The 23,914-nt window shown below is 43.4% G+C and overlaps 1 protein-coding gene across 1 annotated transcript in view; it reads left to right on the top strand.

Moving 5' to 3' along the window:
• Window positions 1–2,053: 2,053 nt before the first annotated feature.
• LOC126334964 (15-hydroxyprostaglandin dehydrogenase [NAD(+)]-like) overlaps window positions 2,054–23,914 on the top strand; it is a 61,484-nt gene continuing 39,623 nt past the window's right edge. Inside the window, exons 1-2 of the mRNA XM_049997736.1 lie at window positions 2,054–2,122; window positions 18,290–18,389. Of these exons, the coding sequence (XP_049853693.1) occupies window positions 18,297–18,389 (93 nt within the window). The 5' untranslated portion in view covers window positions 2,054–2,122; window positions 18,290–18,296. The remainder of the gene's footprint in view (window positions 2,123–18,289; window positions 18,390–23,914) is intronic.

Raw genomic sequence — 23,914 nt, forward strand, 5'->3', positions numbered from 1 at the left:
GTTTGGGTTTGGTGAATTACTGGAGAACGTTACCTGCCATCATGTATAGGTGCCAACAGTGAAGTACAGAGGAGAAGGTGTTACGGTATGTTTTGTTAAGCAGTTATACGTATATCTACATGATTACTCTGCAATTCACAATTAACCATTTGGCAGAAGGATCATGGAAACACTTTCAGACTATTTCTCTACCCCTCCAATTTCGTATATCACGTGGAGAGACTGGATCCTTCAATCTTTCTGATTCATATTACATGGTGTGTCTACAATGTTCGGTAAATGCTATCAGACAACAAACAAAACAAAAGATACAAGCGCAATAGTCGCCACCCGCTACAACACACCTTTGGCAACGTTCGTACAGTTTCTGGAAACTATCAGCAAAGGGCTCCTGCGGAATCGATCGCAGAACGGCTGTCACACGATCTTTGATGGCATGTTCGTCCGCACAAGGTCCACCTTTCATGGCCACCTTCAAACGGGGAAACATGAAGAAGTCCGCAGGAGCCGGATCGAGGGAGTATGGAGGGAATTCAGGAACAGTTATCATCGTCTGCGCTAGAAACTGGAGCACATAGATCGCGGTGTGTGCAGGGCATTGTCATGGAGCAGCACCCATTTTCAAGTCCTGTGCAACTCTGGCCGAACCAGCCGGATAGGCTGTAGCAATCGGTACAAAACGGACTGGTAAAATGTAGCGTTACTGGTTTTACCTGCAGGAACAAATTCCTGTGGATGATGCCGTTGTTCTCGAAGAAGGCGATCAACAGTGTTTTCACCTCGGATTTTTGCAGATGGCTCTTTTTTTGGTCGCGGGGAAGACGGTAAACACTATGACATCGATTGCAGTTTTGATTCCGGATCGAACTGGTAGCACCATGTCTCATGTCCCGTGACGATGGTGTTCGGAAGCAATGGATCATGGTTACACATGGAAATGAAATCACCAGCAGTTTCCATCCGTTTTGCATACTGCTCGTCTGTGAGCTTGTGCGGCACAAATCGGGAGCAGATCTTCCGCTTACCCAAACCACAGCGGACGATAGTCTGCACCGTGTCCTTGCTAATGCCCGGTTCCTCCACAGTCAATCCGAGAGTCCGTCGCCGATCTTGTGCCAGCATTTGTCACACTTTCTCGATCTTTCTGGGGTTCTGCTTGCCGATGGCCGACCTGAACGTGGCTCATCCTCAGTTGTTTCCTTCCTATCACAGAGGCGTTTAAACCATTCGTAAACACATTTTCTGCTCACGGCTTTCCTTCCGTACACCGGCATCAACATTCCATGTGACTCCGTTGCAATCTTCCCCAATTTGTAGCAGAACGTGATGTTTACACGTTGCTCCATTGCGCTGTGACACTTCCTCGCACGCTGACTACGTTCAACTGGTCGCAGTCTGTCTACACACACAGTCACTTGCAGTGCATGCCGTGTACCGATTCTCCTCAAGTCTCTGAAGACCCATGCGCATGGACGCACACATGTGCCAAGTTGCCGTTCAGATCTGACACCATTCACCGAACTTTTTAGACACACCACGTATTTTGTCACCACGGTAATTTCTCCCTGTGTAGCGGAGGTCAACAAAATACTTTGACATTCGGAAGAGACTGACGGTAAATGAAATTTTGGGAAAAGACCTCACTGCAGCGAAAACCACCTTTGTTTTAAAGATTGTCACCTCCATCTCGCTTATCATGTCTATGACATTCTCTACATTATTTTGTGATAATACGAACGACGCGATGCAAAAAGAAAACGTTTTCCTGTCATTGCTTTTTTTAAACACATGCTCTTGACCTTTTATTACGTATACAGGATATCATGTGGATCTCGATCGCAATCTTGTGAAACTGGTGTGACGGTTGCATCGTAAAAAATATCCATGACATAACCAAGCTTGTGTCAATTGAGCGCTAATGGCTATCAGTTAGCTAAGATCTTTCGAGTGGCTGTGATCTGCCGCCCATAGCTGCGTTTGTGTGCCTGCTCTGATAGGAGGTGCGCAGCGATAAGTCACACACACACACACACACACACACACAAATATATGTAGGGCGCGCTACCGACACTGACCACATAGCGGCCGCCAGCCACGTCGCCACCACATCCATCACACACAGGTAGGAAGCGGCCCCTATATCTCTCGTGTTTTCAGCTGATGTTTTGCTCGCTAAGACAACCAACAGAATCTACGGGAGTCGCGGAAATAGTGAAAGAAAATTTATGCCTATGGTGTCTGTTCTTTCGGTTCAAATGGCTCTAAGCACTATGGGACTTGACATCTGAGGTCATCATTCCCCTAGACTTTAGCACTACTTAAACCTAACTAAACTAAGGACATCACACACATCCATGCCCGAGGCGAGATTCGAACATGCGACCGTATCGGCCGCGCTGTTCCGGACTGAAGCGCCCAGAGCCGGCTGGAGTGGTTCTAGGCGCTACAGTCTAGAACCGCATGACCGCTACGGTCGCAGGTTCGAATCCTGCCTAGGGCGTGGATTGTGCGATGTCCTTAGGTTAGCTATGTTTAAGTAGATCCAAGTTCTAGGGGACTGATGACCTCAGAAGTTAAGTCCCATAGTGCTCAGATCCATTTGAACCATTTGAAGCGCCCAGAACCGCTCGGTCACGGCGGCCGGCTGTTCTTTCGGACGTGATCCCACAGTCCTATATATACATGACGAAAGAGAAATTCTGACATTAGCTGCAGTCAGACATTGACATCAATAAAAGGCGAAAAGTGGAAATTGGCGCCCGACAGAGGCTCGAACTCCGATTTCCCGCTTATCGCAAGGTATCACCTTAACCACTGCTGCTATCCGAGCATACTTTCCGTCGAACACAAATTCTCATATGTTCCCCGTTACATACGTAGTGTCCCCTGTCCATTACCATCATTGCTTGTAGCCTCATCTGATTCCCGCGAGAGGTCGAACGAAGAGTGTATCCATACTGAAAGACTCATTATTTGCCATCAAGGTGCATATATTGTCCGAAAGAACAGACACCACACATATAAATATTTGCGTTCTTGACGGCAACTAATGATACCTTCCGTGCGGACGCATTCTTCGTTTGACTTCTTGTGGGAAATACGAGCACGGAGGGTAATGGATAGGGGGACTCCACATACGTAGTGTGCGACATGTGGGAATTTGGGTTGGACGGGACGTATGCTCGGATAGCCGAACTAGTTAAAACGACCGCTCGTGGTAAATGGAAGATCGAAGTTCGAGTCCCTGCCTGGCACAAATTATCAGTTGTCACCAGATTGCAGCTGACGTCGAAATTTCTCTTTCTCTTTCTTACAGTATTCTTCTTTAAACTTTATATACGTTCAGATGCGTACGAATGAACCCCAAACATTTTTTCAACTCTGAAGTCAGTGCAACATAAACATGGTTTTGAAATAATTCAACAATTTCTTAACGTGATGAAAATCGCTGTCGTTTCAAATGAGGGTACAAAAAGCAGTTGTTAAGCAGTAAATCTGGCGAATAGGGCAATGAGACATTGATTAAATTTTTATCTTCGGCAACAGCTGTAATCAGTCGTCTGACGTGCTGTATTACATTGCCTCGTCTTAGCGTTTTGAGTTTTTTTGTTTCATTATTTCATCGACCACTTGTGGTAAACAAATTGTCGCACACCTTACCATTCAGTATTAACTGTACTTCGATCCTCTAAAGCAATGATCGTGACATGTCAACTGTAGCCAAACAAACAAACTACCACTATCAAGGAAATGCTTCACCGATGAATTGCTTTCGTTGATTTCGGTTCACCTGAAGCAACGAAACAGTTGATTATTGCGCAGATTCCGGCTCTTTCGGATAGATCCAAATTTCATATCCTGCTACCTCGCTTGTATGTTTGAGCATTTCCGTACATACCAACTGACACGAACCAGTCTCGAGCTACCATCAAATGGAGCGAAGTTCATCGAGAGCAGATAATTTCCACAGCTAAACATTAATGGAAATCGAACATGCCTTCAGTATCCCTAAGGATCCCTCCTTCTCGTGGTTAGCCACACACAGTCTTCTTGAATCACGTTCCACACGACATAGTTCGTTTGTTTTGTTTTGTTGAACAACAATCGGATTGGTAGCGCTTTACCAAATTAATCTCGGGCAGTTGTACGACCACGACGAAATTCCGCAAACCAGGTGTAAACATTTCTAAAGATGACTGATGACCAAAAGTTCAACGAAGAGATTCGGGACTAATCGGTTTATGCTTTACGAAAATGTACAAAATTTATTTAACGAAAGTCTTCATGTTACACAGTCCATTACTTCAATTTTATCACATTTTTTTCTTTAAACGCTCACAATTAACCGAATACGAGATCAGTCTCTGAGAGGCGATAACAAACGACACATTTTCAGTAATAATGTCACCGCTCAGTAGGACTACCAGTGGCAGCTTGTAAAAAGGCGAGCTTTGTAACTTAAGGTTTTCGACGTTTGAAAACTAATCTCCAGATTTCCAATTTTATAGACAAGTTGCTATAATTGCTTTACACGATGTTACGGCAGATACTGAAACCGTAATGTTGTGTAAAACGACAATATTAGGTAGGCTGCAAACTCGAATATTTAGAAGGTTACTCGTTTCGCCGAGAAAGTCTACAGTGATCCACATTGTGCAATATTGGTTAATAGAGATATTGCCATGCCTCGCCTGTTGTGCTGATACAGAGCAATCTGAATCCTTCTGTGATAAAGTCCAGTTGTTCTCCTGTCTTGCTATATTACCTTGCTCTAAAGTCAATACTACAATCACTTGTAATTATTAAAACGGTTGGACCGTTCTGAAGGAAGTTCTTGTCCATATCGGGTGTACTCGAGTGGAAAAGATGTCCTCAATTGCACAGTAGGAGCAATGCATGAGGGGCGTTGAACAAGTAATGAAACCATTTCTTTCTCGGCCAATTTCGGTTTAAAAAGTACGGAATTTGTTGTGGGACATCGTGGAATATTGTGCTTGAGCCCCTACAGTTTCATGACGCTCCGAGAGGAGGCAGTCCTATAAGTAGTGTCTGTAACGGACGTGCATTCCAAGCAGAGTCATTGAGTTTCCTTTGGGGAAAGCCAGAGCGTCACAGATATTCATAGGCGGTTGCAGAATGTCTACTACGAGTCGTTGGGAGAGGCTCCTGCCATCATCGCAACAAGATTGCGAGAACCAGCCCTATCTCCCGCATGTCGGCCGGCGCACACAGCTGTGACTCCTGCAGAGCTGGAACGTGCGGACACTCTCATTCTAGGTGATCGGCGGTCACAGTTAAACTCCTCACTGCACAACTGGACGTCTCACTTGGTAGTACTGGCACACTCGTCCGCCGATGGGGGTACTCAAAGGTGCGTACCCGCTCGGTTCCTCGCCGCGAAACAGAACAACATAAAGAGCAAAGAAGGAGCATTGTGCAAAATTGCTTGCGCTTTACCAGAGTGATCGTGACAATTTTTTGTCGAACATCGTCGCAGGCGATGACACATGGCTTCACCGCTTTGACCCGCCAAGGAAACGCGATCCGATGAGTTGCGCCATACCACATCTTCTCCGAAGAAAAAGTTCAAAGCGGCACCCTCAGGCGGTAAAGTGATGGCGACCGTCTTCCGGGAGCCCGAAGGAGCTATTCTATTTGATGTCCTCCCTCGTGGTGCAACGATCAACTCGGAAATGTATTGTGCAACCCTCAGAAAATTGAAGAAACGACTTCAGCTTGTTCGTAGCCACATAAATGCAAAAGAACTTTCCCTTCTTCGTGACAATATAAGGCCTCACACAAGTCCGTGGACCCTAGAGGAGCCCACAAGACTTCGTTGGACTATTCTTCGTCATCCACCCAACAGCCCGGATCTCGCACCTTCCGACTTCCTCCTGTTTGCCCCAATGAAGGATGCACTCCGCGGGAACCAATACATGGATGTAGGGAGGTTATTGATCCACCAAGACGTCGGCTCCCGACGACCAGTTGAGTGGTGCAATGCGGGCGTACAAGGACTCCCTGTAGGGTGGCGTAAGGCCACGCGTTGAACGGAGACTGTGTTAAAAAATAGAGTTTTGTAGGCAAAAGAGTGAGGAACCTTGAATAAAACCAACCTGCTTCCAGGAAAAAAGTGTTGTATCACTTACCGAACACCCCTCGTACAATATGGCATCTGATATTTCTGCTGTTGCACAGTCCATTACTTTTGGTCACGTCACAATGATGGGTCTGATACAGTGAAAGTTAAACTTTTACTGAAAATGTTTCTCCTCAGAATGTGTCTTCTATCCTTCTAGCCGATACTTGCACATTTTAATTACTTGCAGATCTTTGGATATTCCTGTTGTTAGATTACAATAAAGTCCTTAGCTCTGGCATGCTAAAGATATTCCGAAAAGTATACAGAAGAAGCATTTTGGATGCTACCAATCGACTTTTTGCTGTTGAGTAATGTAAGCTGTGTGTGTGAGTACCTAAGGGACCAAACTGCTGAGGTCATCGGTCCCTAGACTTACACACTACTTAAACTAACTTACGCTAAGAATAACACACACACCCATGCCCGAGGGAGGACTCGAACCTCCGGCGGAAGGGGTAGCGTAATCCATGACATGACGCCTCAAACCACGCGGTCATTCCACGCGGCGTAATGTGTGCACTCTAGTGTGTAATAATGGTTGGCATACAGCTATCTACGGCTACACGCAAACGTGAGCTACTACTGCAAAAGATTAATGTTTGTTCTAAATGTGGATTTCGTCCTAGATGGAGTGGAAAGATTCGTGATATCTGCTTTTGTTTCTTTTTTGCGAAGTACACAAATAATAGTAGATTTGTACAAAGAAAAAGATTTGGGAGATGCTACCTGAGGTGTTAATCATTAAAAATATTTGGTGATGAGAGCTCCTCAGTGTCTGATGGTGAAAACATGCTCAGTGTACTTTTGCAGTGAAACAGGGAATCTGGAAATGTGAGAATTTACGCTCATTTTCTGTATATCTTTAATTGCACTGGTTCTGGGTAACTGAATCTATTGGTATTTATTAAACTGAATGCAGTTGTTTTCCAATAGCCTTCTTTCTGTAGTAATAAAAATATTATGATTCTTCTACATGATACGGGATATACAGGGGGTGGACAAAAATATGAAAACACAAAAAACAAAAAACAATGCAGACTAACAAGGTGTAGGATACTGACTGGCATTCAAAACAGCTTCCAGTCCTCTCTAAATGGACAAATACAGGTCCTGTCTTCAAATCAGTCCACAGAGGCAAAATAATATTGCGATCTGGTGACTTTGGTGGCCGTGGGAGTTGCGACAGTTCATCCAGGTGCTCACAAAGCCAGTCCTAGACGCTGCATGCTATTTTACCAGGGGACGTATTGTCTCGAAACACAGCATTACTATTTGGGAACAAACAACGTACCGTGGGATGGACCGGACCAGCCCAAATGGTCACAAAAACCTAACCGAGGGGCGCATGGGATACCATGATACGTCTGTCCAAATCATCACCGAATCCCTGTGATATTTCAATCTTGGTACGTAAACTCCCTTCGTTTTGTTTTGCTACCGAAAATGTTCTCAAGTGTAACATTCTGTTCGGTAGTGCCTTTGTCAGCTGTTGTCATCTTATTTTTCGTTACAGTCCTTTTGAATGACCGTCTGTCACGATGACTCAGTAGACGCTTTCTTCCGAATTGTGACTTAGTGTGTGATGTTTTTCCGCTTTCCCTGTACACAATATAAATCTTCGATACCGTGCCTCTTGAAACACCAAACACTTCGGCTATCTTGCTTATGGAAACACCCGCCGTACAAGCATGAGCAACTTCCCCACCTTCGAATTCGCTTAGCAACGACATAACGCAACCACAACTACGCAGAACACTGTTCTGACCATGATCGACACTTGCAACTTACTGAGGACCTCGTACAGGCGCTGTTTGTTGTCAAACAAAAGCAGCTCACCCTGCAGGCTGGCTAGCACCTGCGTGTACATTCAAGCATGCATTTCTCTCGGCTTTTCGAAACTTTTGTCCAGTCCCTGTATAAACTACAATTGGGCACTTTTAAGTATTGCAAAATGTTGTGTATTAAGAGTACTTCGTCTCCGCAATTTGCTCTTTCACGTAGTACTCCATGGGTAAATTTCCCACAGCTTGTTTGTGAACCATCTCCCACAACGATCTGACACCATCTCCTCAAATTCTTCTGTGGCAACAAGATCTTTGTAGTTCGAACGACAAAGTGCAGGATAATAAAAATAGTAACTCTTAGCAGCTTGTGGTGGTTATTAACAAGCATTTTTTTAAAGGTATGATACACGATTTCAAAAGTATTTTAAGACGGTCAAGTCTCTAGCAAGCTCATAGCCGTGGCGACGAACTTCTTCCAGTCAACATGACATCTTGCCGCGAGCCTTTTTTATGTGTATTCGTTCGCCATTCTGTCTACGCGAACCTTAAAGGCGAGTCGGCATATTCTCGTAACGATTAACCATCCTGAAGAAGCTTTCATAAATCGTGTGCAGCAGTAAACACGGCAGCGGACACAACTATGTACTATTTTTTAGGATAGCGTCAGCCACGTGGATGCAACAGACAGTTGTTTTTAGCAGCTTTAAACGTGTATTCCACATACAGTGTTCATTTCGGAGATCTTGTACCGACCAACACTTGCTAATCTCAAAATGCTCTGTTTACGATCCTGTGCGTTTGGATATTTATAGCCCACAGACATGGGACTCCATACATGTGGTTCAACAACACATGTGGTTCAACAACAAAGTTAGCAAACTACTGCGAAAGCAAAGAGACCTTCACTCCAAGTTTAAACGCAGTCAAAACGTCTCAGACAAACAGAAGCTAAACGATGTCAAAATTAGCGTAAGGAGGGCTATGCGTGATGCTTTCAGTGAATTCGAAAGTACAATTCTATGTACCGACTTGACAGAAAATCCTAGAAAGTTCTGGTCTTACGTTAAATCAGTAAGTGGCTCGAAACAGCACATCCAGGCACTCCGGAATGATGATGGCATTGAAACAGAGGATAACACGCGTAAAGCTGAAATACTAAACACCTTTTTCCAAAGCTGTTTAACAGAGGAAGACCGCACTGTGGTTCCTTCTCTAAATCCTCGCACAAACGAAAAAATGGCTGGCATCGAAATAAGTGTCCAAGGAATAGAAAAGCAACTGGAATCACTCAACAGAGGAAAGTCCACTGGACCTGACGGGATACCAATTCGATTCTGCACAGAGTACGCGAAAGAACTTGCCCCCCTTTTAACAGCCGTGTACCGCAAGTGTCTAGAGGAACGGAAGGTTCCAAATGATTGGAAAAGAGCACAGGTAGTCCCAGTCTTCAAGAAGGGTCGTCGAGCAGATGCGCAAAACTATAGACCTATATCTCTGACGTCGATCTGTTGTAGAATTTTAGAACATGTTTTTTGCTTACGTATCATTTCGTTTTTGGAAACCCAGAATCTACTCTGTAGGAGTCAACATGGATTCCGGAAACAGCGATCGTGTGAGACCCAACTCACTTTATTTGTTCATGAGACCCAGAAAATATTAGATACAGGCTCCCAGGTAGATGCTATTTTCCTTGACTTCCGGAAGGCATTCGATACAATTCCGCTCTACCGCCTGATAAACAAAGTAAGAGCCTACGGAATATCAGACCAGCTGTGTGGTTGAACTGAAGAGTTTTTAGCAAACAGAACACAGTATGTTGTTCTCAATGGAGAGACGTCTACAGACGTTAAAGTAACCTCTGGCGTGCCACAGGGGAGTGTTATGGGACCATTGCTTTTCACAATATATATAAATGACCTAGTAGATAGTGTCGGAAGTTCCATGCGGCTTTTCGTGGATGATGCTGTAGTATACAGAGAAGTTGCAGCATTAGAAAATTGTAGGGAAATGGAGGAAGATCTGCAGCGGATTGGCACTTGGTGCAGGGAGTGGCAACTGACCCTTAACATAGACAAATGTAATATATTGCGAATACATAGAAAGAAGGATCCTTTATTGTATGATTACATGATAGCGGAACAAACACTGGTAGCAGTTACTTCTGTAAAATATCTGGGAGTATGCGTGCGGAACGATTTGAAGTGGAATGATCATATAAAATTAATTGTTGGTAAGGCGGGTACCAGGTTGAGATTCATTGGGAGAGTCCTTAGAAAATGTAGTCCATCAACAAAGGAGGTGGCTTACAAAACACTCGTTCGACCTATACTTGAGTATTGCTCATCAGTGTGGAATCCGTACCAGATCGGGTTGACGGAGGAGATAGAGAAAACCAAAGAAGAGCGGCGCGTTTCGTCACAGGGTTATTTGGTAACCGTGTTAGCGTTACGGAGATGTTTAGCAAATTCAAGTGGCAGACTCTGCAAGAGAGGCGCTCTGCATCGCGGTGTAACTTGCTCGCCAAGTTTCGAGATGGTGCGTTTCTGGATGAGGTATCGAATATATTGCTTCCCCCTACTTATACACCCCGAGGAGATTGCGATTGTAAAATTAGAGAGATTCGAGCGCGCACGGAGGCTTTCAGGCAGTCGTTCTTCCCGCGAACCATACGCGACTGGAACAGGAAAGGGAGGTAATGACAGTGGCACGTAAAGTGCCCTCCGCCACACACCGTTGGGTGGCTTGCGGAGTATAAATGTAGATGTAGACGTAGATGTGGACCATACAGAGTAGAAGGGAGAGCCGTTCCACATGTCCATCTCAGATTATATCCTCATGATATGTCTGTTATCATGTGTGGAAGTCCAGCTAAGGCCTCTCATCACGGATTTTCTCTGATGAACTTTATACTTGATGATATTGACGAACACACTGTAGATATCTGACATAATTTTTTAAAAATTAAATTTGAACTTGCTGATTTCAAATCCATAAAAGTTTGGTTTTTTAAAAAAATCAGTTGTTTTTATATGGCCAAAATTATGTAATGGAGCTGTTCTTTGCATACGATTTTTCATACGTGGCGATATATTCAAGTTTAATTATCGTATCGGGGGTTTTAGTTATGCTTCAAGCCGCGAAGTGCAACACTACGTTCAAGCATGGCGACTATTCATCGACTGATCTAAACTAAGTTTGAATACCTGATTTGTTACACAAAGTTTCTTTGGATGGTGGGGGAAGAGAATAATTACTCTTGATGCTGCGCACCATGAACGTCTCTCCTATACCAACCTCCTTGTTTCAGAGCAACCAACGTCCTCAATTATTTGCCGGAGATACTCCAACCTCTGTCTTCCTCTACAGTTTTTACTCCCTCAAATGATGTGGAAGTTACACCTCTATGACTTAACGCACGCTTTCTTAACAGTATTTTCCACATGATCCTCTCCATATTTCTCGTTTATGTAAACAGTTCTGGTTAGATATTTCACTCATTTGAAAAATACTTATCAAACGTGTCACTTCTTCTGGTACACACTCGTGATAGCGTATCTTCGACGATAATGAAAGTAATAAGTTCTTTCACAAGAATACACTGCTGTTTTATCTGCAAGTGGGATAGCTCGGATGCAAACACCACCACGTGCATATATATTTTTTGGAGTATCAGACTTCTAACTGCTTTGACAGAGCACTGAAAGACCTGAGTCAAAACAAGGCCCCCGGAGTAGACAACATTCCATTGGAACTACTGACGGCCTTGGGAGAGCCAGTCATGACAAAACTCTACCATCTGGTGAGCAAGATGTATGAGACAGGCGAAATTCCCTCAGACTTCAAGAAAAATATAATAATTCCTATCCCAAAGAAAGCAGGCGTTGACAGATGTGAAAATTACCGAACTATCAGTTTAATAAGTCACAGCTGCAAAATACTAACGAGAATTCTTTACAGACGAATGGAAAAACTGGTAGAAGCCGACCTCGGGGAAGATCAGTTTGGATTCCGTAGAAATGTTGGAAGACGTGAAGCAATACTGACCCTACGACTTATCTTAGAAGAAAGGTTAAGGAAAGGCAAACCTACGTTTCTAGCATTTGTAGACTCAGAGAAAGCTTTTGACAATGTTGACTGGAATAATCTCTTTCAAATTCTGAAGGTAGTAGGGGTAAAATACAGGGAGCAAAACGCTATTTACAGTTTGTACAGAAAGCAGATGGCAGTTATAAGAGTCAAGGGACATGAAAGGGAAGCAGTGGTTGGGAAGGGAGTGAGACAGGGTTGTAGCCTCTCCCCGATGCTATTCAATCTGGACATTGAGCAAGCAGTAAAGAAAACAAAAGAAAAGTTCGGAGTAGGTATTAAAATCCATGGAGAAGAAATAAAAACTTTGAGGTTCGCCGATGACATTGTAATTCTGTCAGAGACAGCAAAGGACTTGGAAGAGCAGTTGAACGGAATGGACAGTGTATTGAAAGGAGGATTTAAGATGAACATCAACAAAAGCAAAACGAGGATAATGGAATGTAGTCGGATTAAGTCGGGTGATGCTGAGGGAATTAGATTAGGAAATGAGACACTTAAAGTAGTAAAGGAGTTTTGCTATCTGGGGAGCAAAATAACTGATGATGGTCGAAGTAGAGAGGATATAAAATGTAGACTGGCAATGGCAGGGAAGAGAAATTTGTTAACATCGAGTATTGATTTAAGTGACAGGGAGTCGTTTCTAAACGTATTTGTATAGAGTGTAGCCATGTATGGAATTGAAACATGGACGTTTAATAGTTTGGACAAAAAGAGAATAGAAGCTTTCGAAATGTAAAGAAAGAAGAATGCTGAAGATTAGAGCACGTAACTAATGAGGAGGTATTGAATAGAATTGGGGAGAAGAGGGGTTTTTGGCACAACTTGACTATAAGAAGGGATCGGTTGGTAGGACATGTTCTGAGGCGTAAAGGGATCACCAATTTAGTACTGGAGGGCAGCGTGGAGGGTAAAAATCGTCGAGGGAGACCAAGGGATGAATACACGAAGCAGATTCAGAAGGATGTAGGCTGCAGTAGGTAATGGGAGATGAAGAAGCTGGCACAGGATAGAGTAGCATGGAGAGCTGCATCAAACCAGTCTCAAGACTGAAGACCACAACAATAACAACAAACAACTGGTTTGATGCTCCCCTCCACTAATTTCTTTCCTGTGCCAATCTTTTCTGGCAGAATAACAATTGCAGCCTACTTTCTCAATTATATGCTGGATGTATTCCAATTCCTGTCTTCCTCTATAGTCTTTATCTTCTACAACTACCTCTGCTATTTAATTTTAATTTAAATGTATCCTGGGATTAGATAAATAATTGACTGTTGTTACTTGTTTTAATACTCCTACACTAGAAGGAAATAACTAAGTAATTATGAAGTTAACTAATATCAAGTTCATTGAAATGAAATTATTTAGTGACAGGGAAGGTTCTCATTAAGGTTAAATTGAGTTAAAATCGTTCGTTATTATCTGTTCAGAGAAAATACAGATTCCCTTCACTGCCTTGAATGCTCTTCATTAGACTGCTTCCTGTACGTCGCGGAAAATTCAACACCCCCGGCCGAGAATTGTAAGGCAGTACTTAATGGTGCTAGACTATATTGTTGCATAGGAGCGGCAGCAGCTTTTCCTCAGTCGTCTTTATATTGATGGTAGTATTTAGGAGTTTGCATAGAAGCTTCGAAAACTGATCCAGTACAATTCAGTTATCAGGTGGTTCGACGATACGTAGCTGGACAGCAGATTATTTCAATCATCTGTAAAAGCACCTCCGTAGGTATCCGAAGACCGTGATGAAGATTCGTCAGCATCGTCACGAACCAAATGTCCGAAGGTTCTATAGAAGCCTTGCACATATGTTCAATCTTGGAAATGAGAGTTTATGAAAGGAAAGTTATTTAAATATACTTTCAACACTATATAATATCCTTGAGGAAAATTACTGTCTCTTATCTTCAATACTTTGAACACATGCTTCACAACAGCAAAGTAAAATAAAATAACCTTTAATGGCGGACAACAAGAGTTGCAAATCTGTTCAAAATTTGTACATGTCTATTCTCAAACGCAGACCGTAACAGATCGTGTCATCTAATTCTGCTGTTTGCTTTATATTTCGCTCTCCAAGAAGCTACTGCAGTCCAAAGAGCAAACGCAACCTTCTCGCACGGGGGTAGCGTTAACGCTACAGAGAGTTCGTTGAATCCATTAGCTGATCGATTACCTGTACAGATATTAAGTACAACATCTTATGGTAGCACGGTCTCCAGTCTCCAGTTATTCTAAGATGTCTTAACATCCTGTCCCTTCCTGTTGTCAGTGATTTCCCTATATTTATTTCCCCGGCGATTTTGTGGGGAACCTCCTCAAATACTCCGATTCTCCCCCGTTCCGGTTTCCCCACAGTCCTTGCTTCATTACCATACAGTGCTGTGCTGCAAACGTACATTCTCAGAAACTTATTCCTCATATTAAGGCCTTTGTTTAATACTAGTAGACTTCCCTCGGCCAGGAATGCCCTTTCCGCCAGTGCTAGTCTGCATTTTATGTACTCATTGCTCCGTTCGTCATGCTGCCTAGGTAGCAGATCACCAGTTCTAATATTATGTCTCTTGCTGTTCTCATTTCTGTTGCTTTTCGTTACTTTAGTTTTTCTTCGATTTGCTCATTAGACTGTACATTCCATTCAACAGGTCCTGAAATTCTTCTTCACTTTCACTGAGGGCAGCAATGTCATCAGCGAATCTTATTACTGACATCTTTAAACCTTGAATTTTAATCCCAGTCTTGAACCGTTCTTTTGTTTCCGACATTGCTTCGACGATATATAGGTTTTAATTCGAGCACTTCGTTCTTGATCTTCCAGTCTTATCGTTCCCTCTTGGTCCTTGTACACGCTGTAAATTATCCATCTTTCCCTATAGATTACTTCTATTTTTCTCAGAATTTCGAACATCTTACCCCATTTTAGATTGTCGAACGCTTTTTCCAGGTCAACAAATTCTATGAACGTGTCTTGATTTTGCTTAAATCTTGCTTCCATTATCAATCACAACACCAGAATCGTCTCTCTGGTGCCTTTGCCTTTCCTAAGATCAAACTGATCGTCATCTAACATATCCTTCATTCACTTTTCCATTTTTCTGTGTATTATTCTAGTCAGCATCTTGGATGCATGAGCTGTTGAGCTTATTGTGCGTTAATTCTCCCACATGTCAGTTCTTGTTATCTCCGGAACTATGTGGATGAAGTTTTTCCGAAAATGTAATGGCACATCGGCAGTCTCATACATTCTGCTCACCAACTCCAACAGTCGCTTGGTTGCCACTTACCACAATAATTTAAAGAATTCCAATGGAGTGTTATCTGTCACTCCTGCCTTATTTCATCTTAAGTCTCCAAAACCTGATTTCTGAGTCAATCAATGGATCCCCTATATCTTCTACACAGACTCCTGTTTCTTCTTCTATCAGACAAGTCTTCCTCCTCATACAGGCCTTCGGTGCGCTCTTTCCACCCATCCACTTTCCCTTCTGCATTTCACATTTCACTCTCAATATTAACGCCCTTACTTTTAATTTCACCGACGGTTTTTCTTTTCTGTATGCTGAGTCAGTCGTTTCGACAATAATTTCATTTTAAATTCCTTCACATTTTTCATGCAGCCATTGTTCCTCACCTTCCCTGCACTTCCTCTTTGTTTCATTCCTAAATGACTTGAATTTCTATATTCCTGAATTTCCCTGAACATTTTTGTATTTCCTTTTTTCGTCGATCAACTGAAGAATTTCTTCCGTTGTCCATGTTTCTTCGCAATTACCTTCCTTGTACCTCTGTTTTTCTTTCCAACTTTTGTGATTACCCTTTTTGGAGATGTCTGTCCTTGTTCAACTGAACCGCCTACTGATCTATTCATTCCTCGCATTAGCTTCACTTCAAGGGTATCTCATCATTCTTTGGTATTCCCGTATCGCACTTCTTTGCGCATTTATTATTGCTCACTAGTTTCTTGAACTTCAGCCTACTCGTCATCATCACTAAACTGTAATCTGAATTTATATCTGGTCCTGGGTTCGCATTACAGTCCGATATCCGATTTCGGAATCTCTGCCTGATCATGATGTGATGTATCTTAAATCTTTCCTGTCTTCCAGCCTTGTCCAGGTATTCCTCTTTTGACTCTTGAACACAGTATTCGCTATTACTGGCTGAAATTTATTATAGAACTCAGGTAGTCTTCCTCCTCTCTCATACCTAACACCAAGCCCATATTCTCCTGTAAGTCGTTCCTCTATTCTTTTCCCTAAAACAGCGATCCATCCCCTATGACTGTTGGATTGTCGTCTGCTTTTACGAACTGAATTACCCGTCCAGTAACCTCATGTATTTTCTCCATCCCTTCAAACTCTGTTTGCGACGTCGGTACGTATACCTGAGCTACTGTTGTCGGTGTTGGTCTGCTGAGAGAACAATCCTCTCGCTGAACTGTTCACAGTAACACTGTGCTCTATCTTCCTATTCGTAACTAATCTTACTTCTGTTATACCATTTTATGCTGCTACTGATATTACCCTATGCTTATCTGACCATAAATCCTTGTCTTCCTTCCATTTACTTCACTGTCCCCCACTACATCTAGATTAAGCCTAAATATTTCCCTTTTCAGACTTTTTAACTTCCCTATCACGTTCAAACTTCTGACATTGCACGCCTCGACTCGCAGAACGCCTGATGCCGTTGATCACCACTAGTAAGGAGGAATAAATGGTTGATTACAGGGGGAATACACCCAAGAAATAGAAAACATCCGATGGCTGAGAGTGACGAAGTCATCTTTCCACCATTTCTTACAAAGCCGATTCTGTAAAGAATCCAGACAAAGAGTCGTCAATTGGCTGGAAATGAATTGTACGAGAGAGACAAAGGCGTGTTCACAGGTCCACAGATAAGGGAGATCTACGACGAAAGCCAAAAACTGGAAATTTGTGGTAAGGACTATGGGACCAAAGTGCTGTGGTCATCGGTCTCTAGGCTTACGCAATGCTTAATCTAACTTAAACTAACGTACGCTACGGAGAACACACACACACACACACACACACACACATGCCTCAGGGAGAACTCGAACCTCCAACGGGGGGCAGCCGCGCGAACCGCGACAAGCCACCTGCAAGACTTAGTGAGTGGTACTCAAAAACATGCGTGGGTGGCAGTGAAGTTAATCGCATGCTACTTCTCGGATATTATAAGGCTGCTCCTACATCTACATCTATACTCCGCAAACCACCCCAAAGTTTGTAGCGAAATGTATTTCTAGTAACACTGACTGTAACAGTTTCACTGCTCCAGTCACGAATGTTGAAGAATTGCCGTTAAACCTCTCCAATTCCTTTGATTTCCTCGTCCTGGTAATTTGGTGAGGCATATGTGACAGGAGCTAATTTCCTGTCCCAGTCTTCTTGAAGGTTACTGATCCCAGAATGGAATTCCGTACGCCATTACTGAATAAAACTAAACCAAATATGTTAGCTGTGTCACTCTCCAAGGCATGCAGTAACACAAAATACAAAAGTGGCTGAATAGAGTTGCTTAAGAAGATATGAACTATATATTTTTTTCTAAAAGTGTTTTCGTTCTCATGAGTATGCACACTTCTGCTCTTCGTTAAAATTTGTCAGCGCTGTAGTTCCGTTTTCTTACCAGAATTAAACAGGCCACGTTTTCTTAAAATTGAGAGAGAGAACGTATGTAGACAACTAATCAACAATGTTCTAAACTCAATAATCACAATTTTCTCGGTTGTTTTTGTCTATTGGTACTGACAACATCTTGTAACACCAACAAAAAGAACTAATCCTTCGTTATGTGTTATATGGAAGATTCCTCAACAGTTAATCCGAAATGAACTCTGTGCACTTCCAGTAAAGATGTCTCCTACACCTCCCCAAAGGCAGTCAGAATAATATGCCTCGTCTACAGCCGGCGAATTATCAGTGCTCGACGTGGTACCATCCTGAATGCCTTTCAGCAGTCTAGGAAGGCAGGACCTACCTGTTCACGTGTGTCTACTGCTTGCAAGGTATCGTCCGTTGTTGATGATTAATTCAGTATATAAAATTTACTGCGATGTAGTTATGGAAGAGGTTTTTTAGTCTCTCTCTCTCCCTCCCTCCCTCCCTCCCTCTCTCTCTCCCCCCTCTCTCTCCCTCCCTCCTTCTCTCTCTCTCTCTCTCTCTCTCTCTCTCTCTCTCTCTATCGAGTGTGTGTCTGTGGTGAAGAGCTTTTAAGACGCAGACACACAGTCACGTGATTTGTTCTTCAGTTCCAGGATGGATCCCTCCGGACGCGTCTGCCTGGTGACTGGAGCGGCTGGAGGCCTGGGGCGGGCCTTCTGCAGAGCACTGATCGCAGCGGGAGCCAAGGTCAGTGTCGTCAGGGCTGCAATTCTACTCCTCCCCTTCCAACCACAGCGATGCAGCACTCAAACCCTAATTTTTTTCAGTCTCTCTCTCTCTATCGAGTGTGTGTCTACGGTGAAGAGCTTTTAAGACGCAGGCACAGTGTCACGTGATGTTTTCTTCAGTTCCAGGATGGATCGCTCCGGACGCGTCTGCCTTGTGACTGATATCGATATTCTGATTCGTTACTAAACAGCCAAACGTGTGCTACTGAGGCTTTATTACGAATTTCGTACATGCAGATGCCAAACGTCAGTGGCGTGGTCGAGGAAGGAAAAGCATAGCACACATCTGGCGAGACTTGAGTCTCGATTGCTTGGGAGGACAATTGTGCCCAGTAGCCGCTTCTGGGGGAAGGAAGTGAGAGTGTGCTGACACTCAGAGCTCGCTCACAAAGATGAATTGAAATCAGACTGCAGATGCCCTTTTCGCATACAGACGCACTTAGTTAAGCGGATCCTATCCATGGTGAGCCGATAGCAAACTTTTCTCGGTAGTAGGACCACATGTCTAGATTTTACAGGGTAGCCATGGGAATAAAGTTCTTGGGTCTACACGGCTTCGAGGGGCGGGTACGTCACTTCATGACTTATGGCAAATACACTGTTCTGCCACATTAATGTGAGTACCTATCAAAGGCCTGAATAACCACCTTTTGCAGCGCGCACCGCTGTGAGACAAGTAGGAAGAGAGTCAGTGTGGTTCTGGAGGAAACCAAATGGGATTTGGAACCTTGTCGATTCCAGTGCCGCCGTCAGCTGCGCTACGTTCCTCGGCTGAGAACTAATGGCGTCAACAGCGCAATCGAAATGATCCCACAGATTCTCGAGTGGGCTTAAATCCGGTGACTTTGGTGGCCAGGGGGTGCTGTAAACTTATCCTGGTGCTCTTCGAACTGCGCACGTACACTGCGTGTTGTGTGACACATTGAATTGTCCTGGTGGAAGATACCATCGTACCGAGGAAGAACAAACTCCATCTAATGGCGGACATGGTCCCCAAGGATAGATTTTTTACTTGTGTCGACCCGCTGTGCCTTCCAGAACGACAAGTTCACCCAGGAAATGCCACGAAAACGTTCCGCAGATCATAACGCTCCCTTCTCCAGCCTGGACCCATCTGACGATTGCTGCAGAGTGTTTGCTTTCAGACGTTCCACGCCGATGGAACACAAAACGTGATTCATCTGAAAAGGCCACCTGTCGCCACTCAGTGTATGTCCAGTCCTGCGGTACTGGCGTGCAAATTCCGATGAACAGCAGTCAGCAAGGGAGCGTGAAGCAGACGCCTGATGCGGAGATCCATACTCGCAAGGGAACCTCCCCATCGCACCCCCCCTCAGATTTAGTTATAAGTTGGCACAGTGGATAGGCCTTGAAAAACTGAACACAGATCAATCGAGAAAACAGGAAGAAGTTGTGTGGAACTATGAAAAAAAGCAAAATACACAAACTAAGTAGTCCATGCGCAAGATAGGCAACATCAAGGAGAGTGTGAACTCAGGAGCGCCGTGGTCCCGTGGTTAGCGTGAGCAGTTGTGGAACGAGAGGTCCTTGGTTCGAGTCTTCCCTCGAGTGAAAAGTGTACTTTCTTTATTTTCGCGAAGTTATGATGTGTCCGTTCGTTGATTGACGTCTCTGTTCACTGTAATTAGTGTCTGTGTTTTGCGACCGCACCGCAAAACCGTGCGATTAGTAGACGAAATGACGTGCCTCTCCAATGGGAACCGAAAACATTTGGTCGCAAGGTCATAGGTCATCTGATTCCTCCACAGGAAAACACGTCTGATATATTCTATACGACACTGGTGACGGCATGTGCGTCACATGACAGGAATATGTTGTCGACCCATCTAACTTGTACACTTGGCGAATGGGTAAAAAGATTCTTCAACCTTGCCCAATTTAGGTTTTCTTGTGTATGTGATAATCGCTCTCAAAAAAGTGATGAAAATATAAAAAATTATATTTTTTACTCGAGGGAATACTTGAACCACGGACCTCTCGTTCCGCAGCTGCTCACGCTAACCACCTGACCAAGGCACTCCTGAGCTCAGGCTATCCTTGATGTTGCCTATCTTACGCATGGCCTACTCAGTTTGTATATTTTGCTTATTTTTTCATAGTTCCACACAACTTCTTCCTGTTTTCTCGATTGATCTGTGTTCAGTTTTTCAAGGCCTATCCACTGTGCCAACTTATAACTAAATCTGAGGTGGGTGCGATGGGGAGGTTCCCTTGCCTACATCTACATCTACATCTACAGCCATACTCCGCTTGCCACCTGTCGGTGTGTGGCGGAGGGTACCCTGAGTACCTCTATCGGTTCTCCCTTCTATTCCAGTCTCGTATTGTACGTGGAAAGAAGGATTGTCGGTATGCTTCTGTGTAGGCTCTAATCTCTCTGATTTTATCCTCATGGTCTCTTCGCGAGATATACGTAGGAGGGAGCAATATACTGCTTGACACCTCGGTGAAGGTATGTTCTCGAAACTTTAACAAAAGCCCGTACCGAGCTACTGAGCGTCTCTCCTGCAGAGTCTTCCACTGGAGTTTATCTATCATCTCCGTAACGCTTTCGCGATTACTAAATGATCCTGTAACGAAGCGCGCTGCTCTCCGTTGGATCTTCTCTATCTCTTCTATCAACCCTATCTGGTGCGGATCCCACACTGCTGAGCAGTATTCAAGCAGTGGGCGAACAAGCGTATTGTAACCTACTTCCTTTGTTGTCGGATTGCAGTTCCTTAGGATTCTTCCAATGAATCTCAGTCTGGTATCTGCTTTACCGACGATCAACTTTATATGATCATTCCATCATTGTCAGCAACGTGCGGTGAACGGTCGCTGAGGAGACACTGATGGTCGCCCCTCGGTTCACCTGGGCGGTCAGTTACTCAACAGTTGCACGACTGTTCGCCCGTACACATCTTCGCAGCCGTCGTTCACCCTAGGACTGGTGGCTATGACGGAAACAACCGCTTTGCGATTATATCGTTTTCTTTTCATTTCACAGCAGTATAAACTAACTGCAAAAACCGCTCAAAGTAACAGATTTCCGAAATAACCGATTTTCGATTTTTTATTCCCATTATTTCCTTTAATAAACACAGAAATCGAAGATTGAAAATTTTTGACTCGCACAGTTTCAAGGTACATATGAGATGCGACAATGAAGTAATGAGACTAATGTGAAAAAGAAATATTGCTTACCGTTTTAGTCAAGTTTAGTGTTGTCTCCTTCAAAGTAGTTCCATTCTGATTGCGCACACTTTTTCTAGCGCTTCTGCCATTGATGGTAACATTTCTAGAACTCATCGTCACAGCTTTTTCGACATCTTGTGTTGCTTGAAAATGGTGTCCCTTGACCGCCGTTTTGACTCTTGGAAATAGAAAAAAGTCGCACGGAGCGATATCTGGTGAATAAGGTGGCTGTGGTAGTACTGAAAGTTGTTTTGAGGTTAAAAATTGCTGTACTGACAGAGCAGTATGGGATGGCGCATTATCGTGATGCAGAATCCAATTATCAGCAATACTGGCACGGACACGAAGAACTATTTTACGAAGTCGTTCTAAAATTTCTTTGTAGTAATATTGGTTAACTGTTTGTCCAGGAGGCACCCACTCTTTATGAACAATTCCCTTGGAATAAAAAAAGCACACAAGCTTGATGGTCGCCCACTACAGTCTTCATCTTCAACATTCGTTCTGCCTTGACTAAACATTTTATGCCAACGAAAAACTTGATCTCTTAACATAACCTCTTCTCCAAAAGCCTTCTGAAGCTTACCATAAGTTGTCGTCGCGTTTTCATCTAATTTAAGGCAAAAAGAAATGGCATACCGTTGCGCAATATTATGCGGTTCCATTTCCGTGACGAGAGACCCAAACACGTGTTAACTTATTACAGCAAAACTCACGACTCAGCAGTTGCACCGATGTGCCACTTGGACTAGAAGCAGCTTATAGACCAAGGTCAAAGATATTGTGCCTAACAAGCCTGCAGGGTTGCCACATCTTGCAAAGAAAATCCGTTTCATTACTTTATTGCCGCACCTCGTAGAATCAAAATATTAAATTAAATAAGCAAACAAAGAAAAATTTAGCCTTCCCACCATTCACTGCTTTTCTCGAAAGTGATTGAATACTACAAAAAATCACAAGTATTTTCCTGCTGATTCTAATTTTTTGAAACTCTGCTCAAAAATCATGTGGTAATCTGAAACTGTAACACTATTTGGGCATCATAAACCGTCATTGCTAAAGGGTTCAAATGGTTCAAATGGCTCTGAGCACTATGGGACTTAACATCTATGGTCATCAGTCCCCTAGAACTTAGAACTACTTAAACCTAACTAACCTAAGGACATCACACACATCCATGCCCGAGGCAGGATTCGAACCTGCGACCGTAGCAGTCACGCGGCACCGGACTGAGCGCCTAGAACCGCTAGACCACCGCGGCCGGCTGCTAAAGGGTGAAAACTGGGGTTGGAGAATTCTGTTTTCCACTTTGATTTGTCCGCTTTCTAGGCCAAAAACAGCTAAAGGCATATTATGTAGGCACAGGTAGTGTGGATGAGCTACTTTCTATTTTTATTGCACATTTTTATTGTATGCTATGAATGAGTTGTTAAGTTTTTAATTTATTGCTGTTACCATAATTTCCTTCCTCTTGTATTACTTCATAGAAATGGCAGACACACCACTTCACAAAAATATTTGCAGTTTAGGGTTGGCGCTACTCCGCAACACAAAGATGTCTGGTGATGACCACATTATAGGACAGGGGTTGTCAACCTTTTCTGCCTACCGCCGACTTTTGTATCTCTATTAGCGGTTAAATTTTCTAACTGCCCATCGGTTCCACAGGGATGGAGATTTAGAAAATAGGGAAATAACATTACTTTATAAAATTTACAAAAAAGAGTTACAGAAAGTTAATCTATATAATAATAATTACTTACAAAAAACTTTTTCAAAATTTTTTGGAAACTTAATGAAAATGTTTTCAAGACCCCTTCTGCTTACCGTCCACCTTGAAAGCTGGAGCGTTGACTAATGGGTGGTAGGGATGTGGTTGACTACCACTGGTACAGACGGTGCGGGAGCAGGTCTCCCGCACTGCACGTACTTGCATACCTTAAGCCATGATATACAGCCAACAAGAACAGTATTGTCTCAGCAATGCTTCACCAGTTCTTTTCTCAGGTGGTTGTTGCTCGTTTCTGTTGGCATTGTTATTAAACATCAGTAAAGTGCAGTGTCTGGCACTGTGCACTGAGGATTTGTGTTTCTATTGCGTATGTGACTGCTCTACGTTTTGATATTTTGAAAAAACCTTTCTAACTAGAAAGGCTCAGTCGACGGTGCCACATCCAGTTGTGGCTGATAATTCAGTGGGTGAGATTCCTACAGCTACTGCTCTAATCAAAGAGGAACCTCAATCCTGTATTCAAGTTAGACTTCTTGACGTCGTTAGCATTGACG

This window comes from Schistocerca gregaria, chromosome 2, assembly GCF_023897955.1.
Source record: "Schistocerca gregaria isolate iqSchGreg1 chromosome 2, iqSchGreg1.2, whole genome shotgun sequence".
Lineage (NCBI taxonomy): Eukaryota > Metazoa > Arthropoda > Insecta > Orthoptera > Acrididae > Schistocerca > Schistocerca gregaria.